Raw genomic sequence first — 19,244 nt, 5'->3', positions numbered from 1 at the left:
ATTTGAGATAATAATTTTATTCAATTTTATATTCTGCTTTTTTTCATGTAGCATAAGCATTTTCTTATATGAAAAATTCTCAGACATCCTGTGACTTCACATGAATGTCTTCCAATTTTCTTGACCATTACTTTCATGGCACATTTTGATTTTGCTGACTTTTACAAACAGGAAGTCATTTGAACGGTATGACAGTTTATGTGCCCCTTAATCTCACAAGAGAAATAAACTCCAAGAGGGCAGAACCTTGACTTTTTGTTCATCCCTCATCCCTAGGACCTGGGAACACATCAAGCATGAAATAGGTGTTCAATAAACACTTGTGAGCTCACTGATGGAATCAGTAAATAGGTGGATGTGAAGAATAACCTCTGAACGTAATTTAGTCCTTACATACACTGTAAATTCTTGCACAATTCTCTAAGGTAGCTACTATCATTAGCCCAGAGTATTGCATGAATTGGGGAATGTGAGGTTTTGAAAAGTTAAAGAATTTGTCTAGGATCATAGATGTAAGTGAATCCAGTTTGTCTGACTGTAGATCAATAGTAGGGTAAGTAAGATATGGGGCAACAAGTGGAAAGATATGAATATCAGTTACATTTGGGATCTACAGGAGAATTCCGGCTATAAATATATAGATCAGATTAGTGGGTGGTTAGTTCGATTGCTAGTGGTTTTGAACGTGACCAATTGTGTCATATAGAGTAAGGCAGACCCAGGGTTAGGGAGAACATTTGGGATGGGATATGTATATTTTGGATAGCTTAGTTCACTCACCTGGATCATGGTTCTCTACTACTGAGCTACACTCCCAGTCCCAAATTTTAAGCTTTTACTATATGCCCTCCCCATAACATCAGACATCAGAAAATGTTTTCTATAAAAGACAGGTAATAAATATTTCTGGCTTTGTGGACCAGAATGTCTCTGTTGGCACAAGACTCAACTCTGCCACCTTAGCGTGAAAGCAGCCAGTAACAGTAAGTCAATGGTTCTGAAGTCTGACTCACCAATGAAGAAGAAGACAAAGACTTCAAAGGCACTTACTTAGGGTCCTGGATAAGAGGCTCAGGGGACCAATGATGAATCTGATCCTATCTGAGCCATGGTACCATAACTGTTAAAGAAAAAAATTGTTCAACGACACTTGTTAAAACACTATAAGAAGACTTTATTCAAGGCTGTGGCAATAGGTATAGGAACCACTGCAATGGGGTCTTGCATCTGGGAAGAGAGATTGGGCCCAACTCCAAATATAGAATGGGAAAGGGGGAATTTATACCTGAGGAGCAGGGTGTTGGGGATGGGTGGTCAGTGGATGGAAAAAAGAAAATAACAATAGTAAGAGGAACTCTGGTTAAATCTACCTAATAGCGTTTTTGCTGAAGACAGACCAGGATCAGACATTACATGGGGGATGGTAGGGAATGAGGAATCAGATCAGATATCGAGGATGATCAAATATTGAAGGTGGGGTGTTCTTGCTAAATGGACTTGGCAGGGTCTTTGCTAAAACTGGATTTTACATGAAAGTGTACAGAATATTCAGAAGTTTGGCCAAGCAAAGAATCTTTGTCATGACAAATGTACAGTGACACGTATTCACCATTGGCATATCATACAGATAATAGTGTCGCTGCCTTCAAAAGCCCTCATGTTCTGCCTATTCATCCTTATTTCCCTCTTACTCCCTAGCAACCACTGATCTTTTTTTTTCTCCCTGTAGTCCTGCCTGTTCCAAAATGCCACATAGTTGGAGTCATAGGGTATGTAGCTTTATCTGATTGACTTCTTTCACTTAGTAACATGCATTTAAAATTCCTCCATGTCTTCATGGCTTGATAGCTCGTTTCTTTTTAGCATCAAATAATATTCCAAAAGTTCTGTATTTTTATTTCATTTACCAGATGAAGAAGCAGGCACAGAAAGGATAAATAACTTGCCTATGTACATCTTGTATAGATCTGACTTCAGAGTCTGAACTCGTAAACATTTTACTATGCCTCTGATTCCAGAGAAATTTGGTTTCTCATGATACAGTTGGCCACATGACAGAGTTGGAGGTACAGAACTGGCCACTTTACTTGCAGAAAGTATTTTCAGCTTTCTGTATAGTGACAACAATTAAAAGCCTACTACATTACACAAAAGATTTGGGTATTGGGGCTGAGGCTGTAGCTCAGTGTCGTAGAGCACTTGCCTAGCATGTGTGAGGCCCTGGGTTCAATCCTCAGTACCCTGTAAAAATAAATAGAATAAAGGTATCATGGAAAAAATTCTTTAAAAAAGTTTTGCATATTTAGTTTAAGTAGAAAAATGCTATCTGCTATTGAAATTCTAGTTTAATGCACTCTGTTGCTTTGAGAAACTGTTTCTCTTTCTTGACGATTAATTTTATTGTCTCTCAGATTACATCTGGGTGCTGGCAACCAGCCATTCCTTCGCCAATGAAGTATATCCTGGTTACTGGTGGGGTCATCTCCGGCATTGGTAAAGGAATCATTGCCAGCAGTATTGGGACGATTCTCAAATCATGTGGACTCCGAGTTACGGCCATCAAAATCGACCCCTATATTAACATTGATGCGGGGACTTTTTCACCATACGAACATGGTATGAAAGGATTACTTCCTTCTTTATAAAGCACTGGAATAAATGCATTTCTTTCTTGTATTTTGATCAGTTTCTTTAGGACAGAGTTCCACAAGTAGGCTTGCTGGGTCAGGCCCTATGACTGTGTCAATGCTTACGGTCATTGATACATTCTTTCAGATTGCTGATAACATTCCAAGTTAGTCAACCCTATTGGAAAACATTGTACCTTCTGCTATGGATTATGTTTTGTTTTATTTTATCACAAAGGTCATATATTTCTGTTAACATTTCCTATTGCCTGGGGCAACTATTATTAATGTTGACATTTTGATGTATATATTAATTACTAAAAAAGGTATCAGCCTTTATGTAGTGTTTTTTAATGTTTTCATTAGTGCATTATAGTTATACATAAAAGTGGGGTTTATTTTGACAAAATCATACATGCATGAAACATAAGTAGCTCCATTTCAGTCCCCAGAGGTTCCTCTCTCTCTCCCCTCCTCCCTCCTCTTCCTCTCCTTCCTCTACTCTACTGGTCTTCCTTATATTTATTTACTGGTTTTTAAATTGGTGCTTTATAAATATACATCAGGATGAAATTCACTGTGGTATATTCATCTATATGCATAGCATCATTTGGTCAATTTCATTCTGCAGTTCCTTCCTTTTCCTATCCCTCCTCCTTCACCCTCAATCCCCTTCCTTTACTCCACTGATCTCCCTTATGTTTTTATGGGGTTCCCCCATTTTAGCTCCTTATTTTGCTCTAGTTTCCACATATGAGAGAAATATTTTTTAGAAAAGTTTTTTACATACAGGCAAAAAAGTGCATAATCCTAAATCCTGATTTGATGAATTTTCACTAAATGAACCTGTTGTGTAGCCAGCCCCTGATCAAGGAACAGAAATCTCTTTAGTGTCCTTTGTTCTCTCCTAAACTCCCAAGATAATTGCTATCACATCTTCTGACACTGTGAATTAGTTTTGCTTTTGGGGGGCAGTGGGGACAGGGATAGGCTCTTATTATGTTGCCCACGTTGGCCTTGAACTCCTGGGTTAAAGCAATCCTCCTGCCTCAGCTTCCTAAATAACTGGGACTATAGGTGCATCACCATGCCCAGCTAATTTTACTTGGTTTTGAACTTTCATTTTAATGTTGAATTTAATTGTATTTTACAATTATAATATCTTTTTTGTGTCTTTTTTTTTTTTCTTTTTGCAGTACTGGGGATTGAATCTGGGCCTCATACATGCTAGGCAGTGATCTTCCATTGAGCCACATCCTCAGCCCTTTTTTTTTATTTTGAGACAGGGTCTTGCTAAATTGCCTAGACTGACTTTGAGCTTCTGTTCTTTCTACCTTGGCCTCTCTAGTAGCTGGGATTAAAGGCGGGGGCTGGCCTGGGGATATAGCTCAGTTGGTAGAGTGCTTGCCTTACACGCACATGGCCCTGCGTTCAATTCCCAGCACCACAAAAAAAAAAAAAAAAAAAAGTGTGAGCCACTGTGTCCCACTAGAATACCTTTTAATTTAATTTTAAAAACTTAATGTACTGTGGATATATTCATATATTCTCTACTGCACAGAACCTATATAATAACAGTTAATGATTTCTAATTCATTGACATTATAAACAACACCATGACAGAAATCTTTAATATTTTTAAGCATGCATTTTTCTAGGTGCATAAGTTCTGATTTGAAAAGAAAAGATGTTTTTCAGGCTTTTAATAGATAATGCATATTTTGTTCTTTTTTTCCAGTGCAGGGGATGGAACCCAGGGCCTCGTGCATGCTAGGCAAGTCTCTACCACTGAGTTACAGCCCCAGCCCACAGAATGTATATTGCTAAAAGTTTTTAGGTTCACTGTCCCTTGTCTTCAACTCTGAAGTCTGAAAAGTTCTGAAAATTTAAAATACTTTGTAAATTTATAGCTATTCAGTCTTTTTTATTACTTAAAATTTATTTTTATCTTTATTTTTTGTTACTCAGTATTGAAACCAGGGGCACTTAACCACTGAGCTACATCCCCAGGCCATTTTATTTTTTATTTTGAGACAGGGTCTAAGTTGCTTAGAGCCTCACTAAGTTGTTGAGGCTGACTTTGAACTTGCGATTCTCCTTAGTCTCCCGTGCTGCTGGGATTACAGACGTGCGCCACCATGCCTGGCTTAGTCTTTTTTTTTTTCAAAATTTCTGAAAACTCTGTATGTTTGTGGCTATAACTTTTATTTCACTTTATTCCATTTGGAATGTATTTGATTATGGGGTATTTTTCTTCTTTTTATTTTTTAGTGGTTCTGGGGGTGGAACTCAGGACCTTGTGCATGCTAGGCAAGCACTGGACCTCCGAGCTACACCCTAGTCCATTGGGTATCTTTCTTTCTTTTCTTTTTTTTTTTGGTACTGGGGATTGAATCCAGGGGCACTTGATCACTGAGCCACATCCTCAGCCCTTTTAATTTGTTATTTCGAAACAGGGTCTCACTAAGTTGCTGAAGACCTTGCTAAATTGCTGAGGCTGGCCTTGAACTTGCAATCCTCCTGTCTCAACTTCGCGAGTTGCTGGGATTACAGGCGTGTGCCACCACAGCCAATGACTATGGGGTATTTTCTAATATATGGGATATGTTCTATATTACATTTCTGTAATCCAAAACAGTTCAAATTCCAACTTCCATCTTGTTCCCAAGGATTTTCTGATAAGGACTGTGAATCTGCACCATAGGCAAAACATTATATAGCAGGTCTATTTCTTTATCTCCTTGATGAATATTATTTTTAAACTTTACTAACCTGAAAGTAAAACAAACAAAAATATTTTGTTGTTTTAATTTAGATTTCTTTGATTTTGATCTTGTGAATGACTTATTCAAGTCTAGTAGATTGTATTTTTGTTTGAATAGATTGCCCAACATCCTTCTCTGGAGTATGTTTCCCACCTCTCAACATTGGACTTTGGCCACTTAGGGTGGTTAACTTCTCTTGATTTGTTTGGAACTTTTCAGACTTAAAACTAAAACACCCTTTGTCTGGGCAAATGGAGGAGGTTGGTCATTGTCTTTGATGATGTGATTTATTTTGCCCTATGAGACGTTAGCAAATGTGACATGCCTTGCTGAAGGAGAAATGTTAAATGCAGATGCATGATTTGGTTCAGTCTCTCTTGTGCTTCTGCCATCTGCCATGAGAACAGCTTGCTCTGTGTAGGAATTTCTTATTCATCCTGGGTCCTGGAGCAAGGAGACATAAAGAATAGACTCTCAAGTAACCGACAGCCCTCTATGAGGGAAACATAAATATGTTTTTAAGTCAGGAGACTTTGAGGTTACATGTTTTCTGTTTCTTTATTTTTTAATTAATTAATTAATTAATTAAAAGTTAAGTTAGACCCTTTTTATTTTTTATTTTGAGACAAGGTCTTACTAAATTGCTGAGGGCCTTGCTAAATTACTGAGGCTGGCTTTGAATTTGCGATCCTCTCGCCTCAGCCTCCTGAATTGCTGGGATTACAGGTGTGTGCCACCTTGCCTGATGCTTATTTTTCATTTTGAGACAGGATATCACTAAATGCCCAGGTGGGCCTCAAATGTGCCATCCTCCTGCCTCAGCTTCCTGAGATGCTGGGATTATAGGTGTGTGCCACTTTGCCTGGTCTTACTAGATTCTTTATAGGGCATATTTTTTTTGTTTCGTTTTGGTAATCTCACCTATTTTTCTTCCAAATTAACCTCAGCATCTTTGTCAAGATAAAGTCTATTGGAATTTTTATTATAATGACATATCTAAAACACTGTTTTTGAAGACTTAACATCTATAGTTCATTTTTCTTTTCTAGGAACATAATAGGTGTACACTTTCAACATTTGGTAATTTAGACATTTGAGACTTTTGATGTATACCTGGAGTTTTGCCAACCTGGACTTGACCTGGAATAATTGAAGAAATTTCAGAGATTGTCGCCCCCCCCCCCCCCGCCAATCCCACCCCTCCAAAGAATGTGTTGGAAGTTAAAAACACAGATCACAGGGGATTACTTTTCCATAGATTGGTGATTCTTGATGAATATGAGAAAGTAGAATTTTTTTAAGACTAACTTTTTAAAAATGTTTTTTAGTCATTGATGGACCATTATTTTTTTTTTTTATTTATTTGTATGTGGTGCTGAGAATAGAACCCAGTGCCTCACACATGCTTGGTAAGTGCTCTACCACTGAGCTACAACTCCAGCCCTGAAAATATAATTTGAACTTGAACTGGGATTTGGAAAATATAAATATATTTTAATTTCATCGTGTTCTTTGATCCTTACAGTTCATCTTCCCGATTACACTTAAGTATTTTATGAAGAAGATGTAAATGAGGATATAAAAGGTTTCTGATTAGGTTCATCAACTAGGCAGCCTTCATTTTTTGCTGTGACTATCTAGCAGTAGGAGTAAATGAGTTTCTTGATTAGGGAGAAGTTCAGTTCTTACAAGATGGCTTTAGAACACCTGACTCTCAATTAGTACCCTCAAGTAACAGTGGAGATCCAGAGACTACTCAGTAGTCAAGGTAGTGTGACCAAGTCTACATCTAGATTCTTTGTCACAGTGCTTTTGTGCAGGAGGCTTATTGTACACACCCTGGCCTTTTTTGTAATTTCACCAAGCTTTCCCATGGGCTAGCCATGGACCTGTGGCTTTGTTGTCAACCATCTAATTGTGGCTTTAACCAGATGACAATCAAGTAGAATTTTCTTATGCCAATTCCAGAGTCCAGGATATAGGTGCTTTGAAGTGAATTACTGTTTGTTTTCAAAATTGATATTTTTGGGGGAGGGGCACCAGGGATTGAACTCAGGGGCGCTTGGCCACTGAGCCACATCCCCAGCCCTATTTTGTATTTTTATTTAGAGACAGGGTCTCACTGAGTTGCTTAAAGTCTCACTTTTGCTGAGGCTGGCTTTGAATTTATGATCCTCCTGCCTCAGCCTCCGGAGCTGCTAGGATTATAGGCATGCACCACCAAGCCCAACTCTAATGCATTTTCGTGGATAGAATTGAATTTTTAAATTTCCCCATCAAAATAAGGAGATGATAGTAGAATATGATGTAAATACAGTTTTTATCAGCTTTTAATAAAAATGTGTCCATCTTTGAAAAGTAATCAATTTTTACATTACCTTTTTTCCTAGGTGAAGTATTTGTGTTAAATGATGGTGGAGAAGTTGATTTAGATCTTGGAAATTATGAAAGATTCTTGGATATTAATCTTTATAAAGACAACAACATCACCACTGGGAAGATCTATCAGCATGTGATCAATAAAGAGAGGCGTGGTGATTACTTGGGGAGAACAGTTCAAGGTATTTCACACACGATATGGAACCCTGTGTGCCAAGCACCAGCAGGCTGCTCAAAAATAGAGCAAAAATGTCACCGGCCCCAAGCTCCATAATTCAAATCCTTTTTAAGTTTCTGTGTTTTTTTTCTTTTCCATAAAAATGTAGTTTACTCCTCCTCCCATGTTACTGATTTTATTTTCATCAGCGTTTGTTTCTTTTCTCCTCCTCCTTCTCCTCCTCCTCCTCCTCCTCCTCCTTCTTCTTCTTCTTCTTTTTGGTTCCAGGGAGAACCTAGGGGTGCTTAACCACTGAGTCACATCCCCAGCCCTTTTTATTTTTCATTTTGAGACAGGGTCTCCTAAGTTGCTTAGGGCCTTGCTAAATTCCTGAGATTGACTTTGAACACGCGATCCTCCTGCTTCAGCCTCCCAAGTTGCTGGGATTACAGGCATATGCCACCACACCCATCTCTCTTTAAAAAAAAAATTAATATTGTTCTCCTTAGTCCCTCCCTCCCTCCCTCTCTCTTTCAGCTTTGGTTCAGAAAATCTATGGAGAACCATTTAGTCATTTTTTAATTAGAATGCATATTTTTGTCTTTTATTTAACATATTCATCTTCATTTTTCTTATATGTTTTCATGGATGGTGATCACGCCTGTTTGAAGAAGAGCAGCACTGGGAGGGATGGAAGGATTGAACTGGAGTGCCAGGCAGTAGCATCTGCAGACTCCTGACATTTTTTTCACTAACCCTTTTCCTGGGTGGGATGATTCTATTTTGTCTTAGAAGGAACTCCTTTGGCACCCTGTGGAGTTTTGTATCCTTTGGTTCCTATGAAGGTGAAAACTCCCATCCCCTCTAAATTGTTTTCAAGTTGAAGCCAGTTGAGAAGTAGACAGTTGGAGATCAGATCAGCTTTGATACTGGGCCATGTGCTTAGACCTCAGCTAAATCGTGCTTCTGGGGTGATTTTTTTCCCAAGTGTAGGTCTTGGGAAGACCCATTGGAGGTGGATTTGCTACCTCACACTTGAAATATCCCAAAGATGGGAGAGAGCAAGGCTCCTGACCCGGGTCCTGACCCTGACCTTGGACCCCTGAGCTCTGACTCCTGAGCCAACCAGGTACAGGTGGAGTGCAGCACACCCCATGTGCACATGCGCTGTGGATGGTTCTAAGTTCACCAACAGAGGCCACTTTCTCCCTCCACCGAGGAGCCTAAGGGTTAAGGTGGAGCTCCGTGTTCCTTCATCTCAGCCTCCCAAAGGTCATCGTTTCTACTTCCTGCATCAACTTAGGAGGTTGGGTTGAGTCTCTATGAACCTGTGGACATGTCACCTTTTTGTTCTTTCAAGCTGAGATGAGCAGCTTTCGACCTGTTCACCTCTGGTCGGAACCCTGGGTTTCAAGTGCAGGTGGAGATGTGCCCTTTTGACCTCTTCCACTGACACTAACAGCCATGGGCCTCCTCACCCCTGCAGGGGTTCCTGGTCAGTGGGTAGGCTTAATTCACACCCTTGGAGTGGACCTTGGTGGCCTCCCCCTGGTGCTCCAGTTGGGTCCTTCCCGGTGGTCTAGCATTCGACTTGCTTGGCATAATCCCTCCTTGCACAGTTCTTAGTTGGCATTAGAGGTGTTTTCTAGTTTCATCAAAGATAGCACTTCTACTTCCTGTGTCTTATTCCCTGTGACTTAACATTAGGCCTAACATTTAGGTGACCCAACCTAAATTGCATGAGTACATGCTCATTTCAGTAAAGGAAGATAATAGCATGAGACCTGCAGCTGGTCTAATTTGCCAGGTGACTTTCAGGTCACTTGGGAGATCGAAAGTACTTTCCTTTCTCATGAGTGTGAAATAAGCTATGTTATTACTTCTTTTTGCAGTTGTCCCCCACATTACTGATGCTATCCAGGAATGGGTTATGAATCAAGCCAAGGTGCCTGTGGACGGTAATAAGGAAGAGCCCCAAATATGCGTTATTGAGGCAAGCATGGAAATTTTCTTTATAAACTTATATCCTGCTGGGTCTTTAAGCATCTGATCTTTGTTCATTCAACATATGGGTACAGGTGACCTCCTGGGTCTGGACACTGGGCTATGAGGTGGGGAACAACATAGAGGGTCCCTGCCCTTGTGGTCACAAGTCAGTGCACAAGATTGTCATTAGACAGACAATTGTATGTACTCCTGCGGGGGCTGCACAGTGATCTGCATGTAGAGACAGATCAGTAACTCATCAAGTCAGTGTTACGACCTGGGCCTGGAATGGGCACAGTCTTTTTCTTGAGGAGCTTGCAGACAGCCTGGTTCATGGACCACAGAATGTATCCTAGTACATATTATCTTTTTTTTTTTTTTTCTTGTGGTGCTGGGGATTGAACCCAGGGCCTTGTGCTTGCAAGGCAAGCACTCTACCAACTGAGCTATATCCCCAGCCCTGGAGTGCTTTTGGAGAGACTGAGTTCGGGAAGTCAGATGGTAGAGAAGGGAGTATCAGCTGATGAAAGAAAGGAAGAGAGGTAGAAGAAGGAAAGTAGTATCTGAACTTGGCATTTGTGTATGGCTTTCAACTTCTTCCTTTCCTCTTCACGTGCAGAGTGAGAATTACATTTATGTCCTCTTCATCTGAATGTCATTTAATCTAATTATCAAGCAGGGGAACAGAATGTTGGACAGCTTCATTCCTAGAGTCAGACCGCTCAGGTTCAAATTTCTGCTGTGACCCTGCAAGTGAGGCTTTTTGGTACTGGGGATTAAACCTAGGGGTGCTCTACCTCTGAGCTATATCTCCAGCCCCTTTGTAATTTTATTTTATTTTATTTTATTTATTTTGGTTCTGGGGATTGAACCCAGGGGTGCTTTACCACTGAGCCACATCCCCAACCATTTTTAGTTTTTATTTTGAGACAGGGTCTCACTAAGTTGCTTAGGGCCTCGCTAATTTGCTGAGGCTGGCCTCAAACTTGTGATCCTCTTGTCTCAGCCTCCTGAATAACTGGGATTACAGGTGTGTACCACTACACCAACTGCAAGTGATGTGTTCAGCAGTTTAGAGTCTGGTGCTGGACTGCTTGAGTTAGCCCAAGTGGGTCCTTTGCCAGCTGTATGATGTTGGGCAAGTTTGCTTAACTTCTCTATGCCTCAGTTCACTCATCTGCTAAATGGGCATAATAACATTTAACTCATTGTTTTCAGAATTAAGTCACTATACTTAGTGCTTAGAATAGTATCAGAGATGTAGTAAGTGCTCAAAAATTATTAGCCAGGATTAGGATGCCTATATTAATTTTAGCACATTACTTCTTATCACTCAAAAGTACTCATCAATAATAATATGATAATAATGTAATATTGTAACATCAAGATGATAATGACAGAATCGTTGTGAAGATTAAATGCAATAATATAAAGCACTTGGCCTTGTCTGGCATTTAGGAAGTGCTCAATAAATACACATTAACCAGGCCAGGTGCAATGGCACACACCTGTAATCCCAGCTACTCAGGAGGCTGAGGCAGGAGGATTGCAAGCTTGAGGTCAGCCTGGACAACTTTGCAAGACCCCGTGTCAAAACGAAAAATAAAAAAAGGACTGGGGATGTAACTCAGTGGTATAGCACCCCTTGTTTCAATCCCTAGCAACACACACACACACACACACACACACACACACACACACGCACTATGCTTGCCAGCTGGGTGCATGCCTATAATCCAAGCTGCCTGCAAGATCTGAGGCAGGTTTGTGAGTTCAAGGCCAGCCTTACCAACATAGCGAGACTATTTCAAAAACAAAACATATATGCATACATGAACTGTTATTATCATCATTATAAGCCTTTGCAGATTGATAATATGCTATGTAGAAGATCCATTGTGTTAGTAGTACAACTGATAAACAGTGTAAAGGAATGTAGTATGTCACATGTTACCTATATATTATACTATTGTAATAGTATGACTAATCAACATAATATGAATGCATAATGTAGAGTGTTATACAAAATTTCTTTCATTGCATGTTTCTTTCTTCCTAATTTTCCCTGAGGAAAGATAGAATGCTTCCTTTCTAATTTTATATTATTTATTTTGCAGTCCTGGGGATGGAACCCACAACCTTGTGCATGCTAGGCAAGCATGCTATCACTGAACTATACCCTGAACCCCTGGATATTGTTTTTGAGAATCTTCCTTGAACTAAACTTTTATGTTTCATTCTGGGGCCAATGTACCTCACTTTTTTGGTCTTTTTTTTTTTTTTTTTTGCGGTACTGGGGATCAAACTCAGGGCCTTGTGCTTGCAAGGCAAGCACTCTACCAGCTGAGCTATCTCCCCAGCCCTGTCTTCTTTTTACAAAGAAGTATACTGCAGATTTAGACTTTTAATTGTTGAAATTTCCACTAGCATAATAGAATCAAGGATTGTCAGTGACAGCTGGGTGCAGTGGTGCTCGCCTGTAATCCCAGCGTCTTGGGAGGCTGAGGCAGGAGGATCACAAACTCAAGGCCAGCCTCAGCAATTTATTGAGGCCCTAAGCAACTTAGTGAGATCCTGTCTCTAAATAAAAAATAAAATGACTGGGGATGTGGCTCAGTGGTAGAGTGCCCCTGGGTTTAATCTCTAGTACAAAAATAAAATAAAATAAAAAAAAGAATTCTCAGTGACAAAACTGAGTGTGGTGGCATGTTCCTGTAATCCCAGCTGCTCAGGAGGCTAAGACCAGAGGGTATCTGTGCCCAGTAGTTGGCAACCAGCTTAGGCAATATAGAGAGAACCCCATCCCTGCACCCATGCCAAAAGAATCCTCAGTGACATCTCAAACTGAAGTTTCCATCTCAACAAGCAGCAAATATTTTAGGCCTGTACCTGGCACATTATTCCCTTTTTTGGTCATATCTAGGTTCTTTATTATTTATTTTTTGTTTTATCTTATTTTGCCCTTGAATTTACTTATTCATCTTAACCACCATTCGTTTAGCATATAATATGGACTAGCCTGGTAACAGATGCCAAGGATGCAAGGATAGATGTGACTTCTTCAATAAAGACAAAATCAGCCTTGAAAATCCATATATTTGCTGCTGCTTCATTTTTTTTCTTTTGGTGCCGGGGGTTGAACCCAGGGACTTGTGCTTGTGAGGCAAGCACTCTACCAACTGAGCTATATCCCCAGCCCTGCTGCTTCATTTTTTAATCTCAGAGCAAGGTGTGGTGGCGCATGCCTATAATCCCAGTGACAGGCTGAGGCAGCCTCAGCAATTTAGTAAGGCCCTAAGCAACTTAGTGAGACCCTGTCTCAAAATGAAATATTAAAAGTGCTGGGGATATGGCTCAGGGGTAAAGCACCCCTGGGTTCAATCACAAATACAAAACAAAAACAAAAAAGCCAATTTTTGATCTAGTAATCTCCTCACTTACCTGTGGCAGATATGTCCCAAGACATTACCTTAGATGTATGAAACTCAGATAATATCAAACCCTGTATATACTATGTTTTTTCCTGCACATACATACTTAGAATAAAATTTTAATGTATAAAAGATTAAGAATGACTAATAATAGAAGTATTATAACAATATATTATAATAAAAATTTAAAAAATTATGAATTATTTATTTCTAGAGTTTTCCGTTTAATATTTTTGAACTGTGACTGAATAAAAGTAATAAACTGTGGAAAGTGAAACCCCATAGAAGAGGAACTGGAGGTTTCTGAACAACAGTGGTAACCTTGACCCAGAGGCACAGGAAAGGGAACTTTCCAGTAGATGGAGAAAATGCTGTACCACCAATGGCCACTTGAGGGCAGGCGTGGAGAATGTTTAAAGTTTTAAAGTTTTGGACTCTATTCTCTCCCAGAATACTTGCACCAAAAATCAGAGAAGGGCTGGGAGTGTAGCTTAGTGGTAGAACTCTTGCCTAGCATGTGTGAGGGCCTCAGTGCTTTCCCCAGCACTGTATAAAAAAGAAGAAAGAAGAAAGAAGAAGAAGAATGAAGGAGGAAGAGGAGGAGGAACTTTTTAATTTAAAAAATCTTTTTTTAGTTGTAGATGAACACAATGCCTTTATTTTATTTATTTATTTATTTTATGTGGTGCTGAGGATCGAGCCTAGTGCCTCACATGTGCTAGGCAAGTGCTGTACCACTGAGCTACAACCCCAGCCCAATCCCTAACCCTTTTTAGTTTTTTAATTTTGAGGTAGGGCCTTGCTAAGTTGCTGAGTCTGGCTTCGAACTTGTGATTGATCCTTCTGTCTCAGCCTCCCAAGTTGCTGGGATTAGAGGAGTGTGTCATCTACTCCTGACCATATATTCCTATTCTTTCCATACTTAGGAAGTTTGAACTTTAATTATGTTTTGATATCTGAATTAAAGTTAGTAAGGAATCATCTCTTCCACAGCAGGGTGGTTTTTAGACTTCTTAGTTTGGTTCTGTTGTAGTTTTGGTAACAGTTAACTAGAACACTTACTTAGGACATATGTTGAATCTTGAGACCTTTCTTTCCATTTCAATCACTAATCTAATCCCCAGTGTAGCATGCTGGGTACTGGGCATGTGGCCTTGTGGGGATGCAGGTTGCTTTTGGTGGGTGCTCAAGGTCAACCTTACTGAGGGGACACATCTCCCTTCTGGCTGAAGGGAAAAAGAGAGCGAGCTGTAGATGAAAAAGGACACTGGTTGGGGGGCCTTAAGGGCAGAGAGAGAGTGTGGCTCATTTTGGAGCAGATAGTAGGGCTAGGGAAACAGGTAAGATGAGAGACTCGTGCAAGGGCCAGATCCTGAAAGGTCTTTCCCAGGTGCATAAAGGAGTTGAGATTTTATTTTTAGTGAAGCAACCAGCCACTGAGGTACAATTAAGCTGAGAATGGAACCCAGGACCTTGCACATACTAGGCAAATGCTCGAACTGTGGAGCTACACTCCTAGTCCCAGATTTTAAACATTTAAAAGGCCACTCTCCTGGTGTGAGACAAATGCTTTGGTCGTAGGATGGGAGGTCTGCAAACTTTTTCTGTGAAGCACCTGCTAGTAAATATTTGCAACTTTGCAGGTCAGAGAATCTGTGTCACAACCTCTCAACTCTGACATTTAATGTGAAACAGCCTTAGACAATATGAGAGGGGATGGGCAGGGAGGGGGTGTAGTTGAGTGAAAGAACATTTACCTGGCATTTGTGAGGCCCCAGGCTCAATCTCTAGCACTGCAAAAGCAAAAAGAATGGGCATAGCTGTGTGCAATTAAAACTTTATTTATAAAAGCAGGCACTGAGCCATAGTTTACCATCCCCTGGTTAGATTATTACAATTATCCTGGCAAAAGATGCTGGCTGGGTGTGTCTAGGGTGGTAGCCGTAGAGAGATTCACAGGCGGTTTTGCTGTATGACCCACTAGACTCGATTGGGCGAAGAAAAGACCAAGGGTCAAGGTGACTTCCAGACTTCTACCTTGAACCAGTTAGTGGGGAGAGATGCTGTTAGCTGTATCATGGAAGCACCAAGGGATGCAGGCTTCGAAGTGGTGGTAGGACAAGAGTTTAGTTTGGGAAGCATTCAGCTTGAGTAATTGTTGAGCCACCCAACATATCAAGGACAGGATGGCTCCAAAACTCAGTGCTGGGAAGAGAGGGTAGGGTTAGAAGATTTCAGATCCATCCAGGTAGCTGAAGCCAGAGACAGTAGTGAATTCTGGAACTGGGCTCACTATGATCCCTCCCCCTCCAACATCTGCATCATTCCACTTAGTACTCAAGTTTATTATGATTATTTTTTCTCTTTTGTGGTACTGGGGATTGAACCCAGGGGTGCCCTACCACTGAGCTTCATCCCTAGCCTTTTAAATTTTATTTTGAGACAGGGGCTTGCTCAGCTGCTGAGGCAGGCCTTGAACTTGCCTCAGCCTCCACATCTGGTTTAAGTTTTATTCTCTTTTTATTTTGGTACTAGTGATTGAACTCAGGGGTGCTTAACCACCGAGCCACATCCCCAGCCCATTTTTATATTTTATTTAGAGATAGGGTCTTGCTGAGTTGCTTGGGGCCTCGCTAATCTGCTGAGTCTGGCTTTGAACTTGAGATCCTCCTGCCTCAGCCTCCCAAATTGCTGGGATTACAGGAGTGCACATTGTGCCTGGCTCAAATTTTATTCTTTTTTTTAACCTTTATTTTATTTATTTTTATGTGATGCTGAGGATTGAACCCAGTGCCTCACACATGCTAGGCAAGTGCTCTACCACTGAGTTATAGCCCCAGTCCTCAAGTTTTATTCTTGATAATTGTTCTTGAGCCCTGTCTTGCTTTCCTTGTTAAATTCTGAGCTCCTTAGGAACATGTCTCAAATCCTTCCCAACACCTTGCTTATAGTGTTGAACATGTAGTAGAAGCTCAAATACTAGAGAATAAATTTCAAATCCATGTGATAGTCTTCAAGTATTTAATACAGAGAGGATGAATGAGTTAATGTGAATTTTATCTTAGTCTGAAGTGAAATGCTTTAAGTAACTTTATTGGAACCACATCGTAAATTAAGTTGACATTTATCAAAGGATTACACTGTGAGGAACATTCATAGGGCTTTTGGTACTATTTGTTTCAGAAAGCCAGCATGTTTTAATAAGATGATTTAATTCTAATCGTGGCAACACTGCAAGGAGACTGTTAACATGTGTTTGATGTGTGTGTGTGTGTGTGTGTGTGTGTGTGTGTGTGTGTAGAATGTGGGAGAAAGAGACAGAGGGAATGCTCATTATTTAATTCAGCCAGAGCCAGGTGGTTCTCACTTTTCTCACACTGTCACTGGATTTGAGTTCTCCCTTCTGATTGGGACCACTGGTAGAAAGTAGCTCACCTTGCCCACTCTGTGGTCTATTGCTCTTTCTTTCTTTCAGTACTGGGAATTGAACCTGGGAACTTAACCACCGAGGCACATCCCCAGCCCTTTTTATTTTTATTTTGAGAGACAGGGTCTTGCTAAGTTGCTTAGGGCCTAACTAAGTTGCTGAGGCTGGCCTTGAACTTGTGATCCTCCTGCCTCAGCCTCTTGAGCTGCTGGGATTACAGGCATGCGCCCCCACAGCTGGCATTGTGCTCAGATTATTAGGAATTTTTCGATTAGTTTCTGTACCATGGAGATGTTGGGTCATTTGTGTCTTATTTTTGTTTTCCATTCCCAGCTGGGAGGCACCATTGGAGACATTGAAGGAATGCCCTTTGTGGAAGCGTTCAGACAATTCCAGTTTAAGGCGAAAAGAGAAAATTTCTATAATATCCATGTCAGCCTTGTCCCACAGGTGGGCTTTCCAGATAAGTATGTGGACAGCAACCCTGATCCATATTCCTATGACATTTTATGTGTCCCACGTTTGAAACTGGGGAACCATTAATTGTCCAGAAGAGCTACATGTCCAGTGTACTGACAGACTCTTTCCTTTTTAGCCCAATGCCACTGGAGAACAAAAAACCAAACCCACGCAGAACAGTGTCCGTGCACTGAGGGGATTGGGTCTGTCTCCGGATCTGGTGAGTTAAGCACAGTGGGTAAGCGTATCCCTAAGGTCTCTTGGAGCAGGACCTCCATGTCTTCATGACATTCATCACTGATTTTTTTAAAATTTTTGATGCTGGGGATTGAACCCAGGGCCTTGCTTATGTTCAGCACATGCTCCGTCTCTAAGCTACACTCCTAGCCCTTAATCTATAACATCATTAGTTCTCTGTAGTTCTCAGATGGTTCCTACAACAGTAAGCTTTTTGTATCTGGGAACCAGGAAAGGCTTATCTCCTTATCTTTCTTTATTTCTTCAGGTACCAGGGATTGAACCCAGGGGTACTTAACCACTGAACCACATTCCCCAGCCCTATTTTGTATTTTATTTAGAGACAGGGTCTCACTGAGTTGCTTAGGGTCTTGCTGAGTTATCTTTAAAATGACCATTTATTCTTCTCCAAGCCCTCATTTGATTGGCACTGGGCAAGAGCAGTGGTCTTGCCATTTGTATGGTTCATGGATCCTTTAGAATGAAGGTGGGATCCTGGGATTTCCTGTGACCCTGATACAATGGGCTATCACTGCTGTTATTTTTAATCTGAACAGTGATGTGGCCTTGTAGCATGTAATCTGGTTATCACCAATAATCCAGATCAGGGGTCTGAAAATAACAGTTCTCAATTTAAGCTGCCTATTTTTGTAAATAAAGTTTTTTTTTTTTGTACCAGGGTTTGAACCCAGGTCTACTTAACCACTGAACCACATCCCCAGCCCATTTTATTTTTTATTTTGAGACAGAGTCTAAGTTGCTTAGGGCCTTGCTAAATTGCTGAGGCTGGCTTTGAACTTGCGATCCTCCTGCCTCAGCCTCCCTAGCCACTAGGATTACAGGTGTGTGCTACTGCACCCAGCTTGTAAATAAAGTTTTATTGGCATATACTCATTCGTTTCCATATTGTCTATAGCTGCTTCTGCACTGCAGCAGCACAGCTGAGGCTCAGGACAGTGACTGCCTGACTTGTCAATTTAAAATATTTCTCATCTGGGCCTTTAGAGAAAAGGTTTGTCAACCCTTGATCTAGCTCTTTTTTTGTATTTAATGAAGCAACACTGTGAGCCTTGACTTTGTTCATCAGAGATGTGCTGACATTTTGAGCTCTTACTGGTAGATTTGTGTTGAATTTGATTGTTTCCCTATATTAGTGCTCAACCCAATTTCTCAGTCCAGTGCAATGTCCAAGGTGAGCAATTGCATACCTGGCCAAGTCTCTTATAGTATAAAGAAATGAATACACTGTCATGCTGAAAACCAGTGGCAACATGACCAGCCCAGTCAGTCCCCACTTGCTGACCTGTGCATAATTGGCTTTGACAGATTGTCTGCCGAAGTTCGACACCCATTGAGATGGCCGTGAAGGAGAAGATTTCTATGTTCTGTCACGTAAATCCTGAACAGGTTGGTGTTGCTCTTTAGATTTCTTTGTCTTGCATGTGCTTCTTCTGATGCCAGCACTTTGTACTTGTTCAATATTTTATTGTTTTGGGGGGCATTTGAGGGTCTCTTATTCAACTATGGCTCCCTAGCTCTTAAGTGAACAAACTTGAGTCTCCTGATTCCTTAGATATCACTCCTTAAATTATAGGCACAAAAGTTTTTAATTTGCAAACTTCACATAGTTCTCTCACTAGCTTGAGACAGGGTCTCAGCCTGTAAAGCTGGGAGACTTGCTAAATTACTGAGGCTGACCTCAACTTGCAATCCTCCTGCCTCAGCCTCCTGAGTTGCAAGGGTTGCAGGTGTGCAGCACTGCTCCCAGCTTCTCCT

General features: G+C 40.7%; 1 protein-coding gene across 5 annotated transcripts in view; it reads left to right on the top strand.

Moving 5' to 3' along the window:
- Ctps2 (CTP synthase 2) overlaps positions 1 to 19,244 on the top strand; it is a 97,952-nt gene that overhangs the window by 2,727 nt on the left and 75,981 nt on the right. For 3 of the 5 annotated variants that reach the window (XM_047537047.1, XM_047537048.1, XM_047537052.1), the window contains exons 2-8: positions 2,412 to 2,616; positions 4,366 to 4,401; positions 7,783 to 7,953; positions 9,821 to 9,921; positions 17,106 to 17,222; positions 17,368 to 17,451; positions 18,795 to 18,875. In XM_047537047.1, coding sequence (XP_047393003.1) covers positions 2,412 to 2,616; positions 4,366 to 4,401; positions 7,783 to 7,953; positions 9,821 to 9,921; positions 17,106 to 17,222; positions 17,368 to 17,451; positions 18,795 to 18,875 — 795 coding nt within the window. The remainder of the gene's footprint in view (positions 1 to 2,411; positions 2,617 to 4,365; positions 4,402 to 7,782; positions 7,954 to 9,820; positions 9,922 to 17,105; positions 17,223 to 17,367; positions 17,452 to 18,794; positions 18,876 to 19,244) is intronic. The other 2 variants (XM_047537050.1, XM_047537051.1) reach the window with 1 other exon arrangement.

This window comes from Sciurus carolinensis, chromosome X, assembly GCF_902686445.1.
Source record: "Sciurus carolinensis chromosome X, mSciCar1.2, whole genome shotgun sequence".
In the NCBI taxonomy this organism is placed as follows: Eukaryota; Metazoa; Chordata; class Mammalia; order Rodentia; family Sciuridae; genus Sciurus; species Sciurus carolinensis.
The sequence above is the reverse complement of the archived record's forward strand: the minus strand, read 5'-3'. Positions and strand labels throughout refer to the sequence as shown.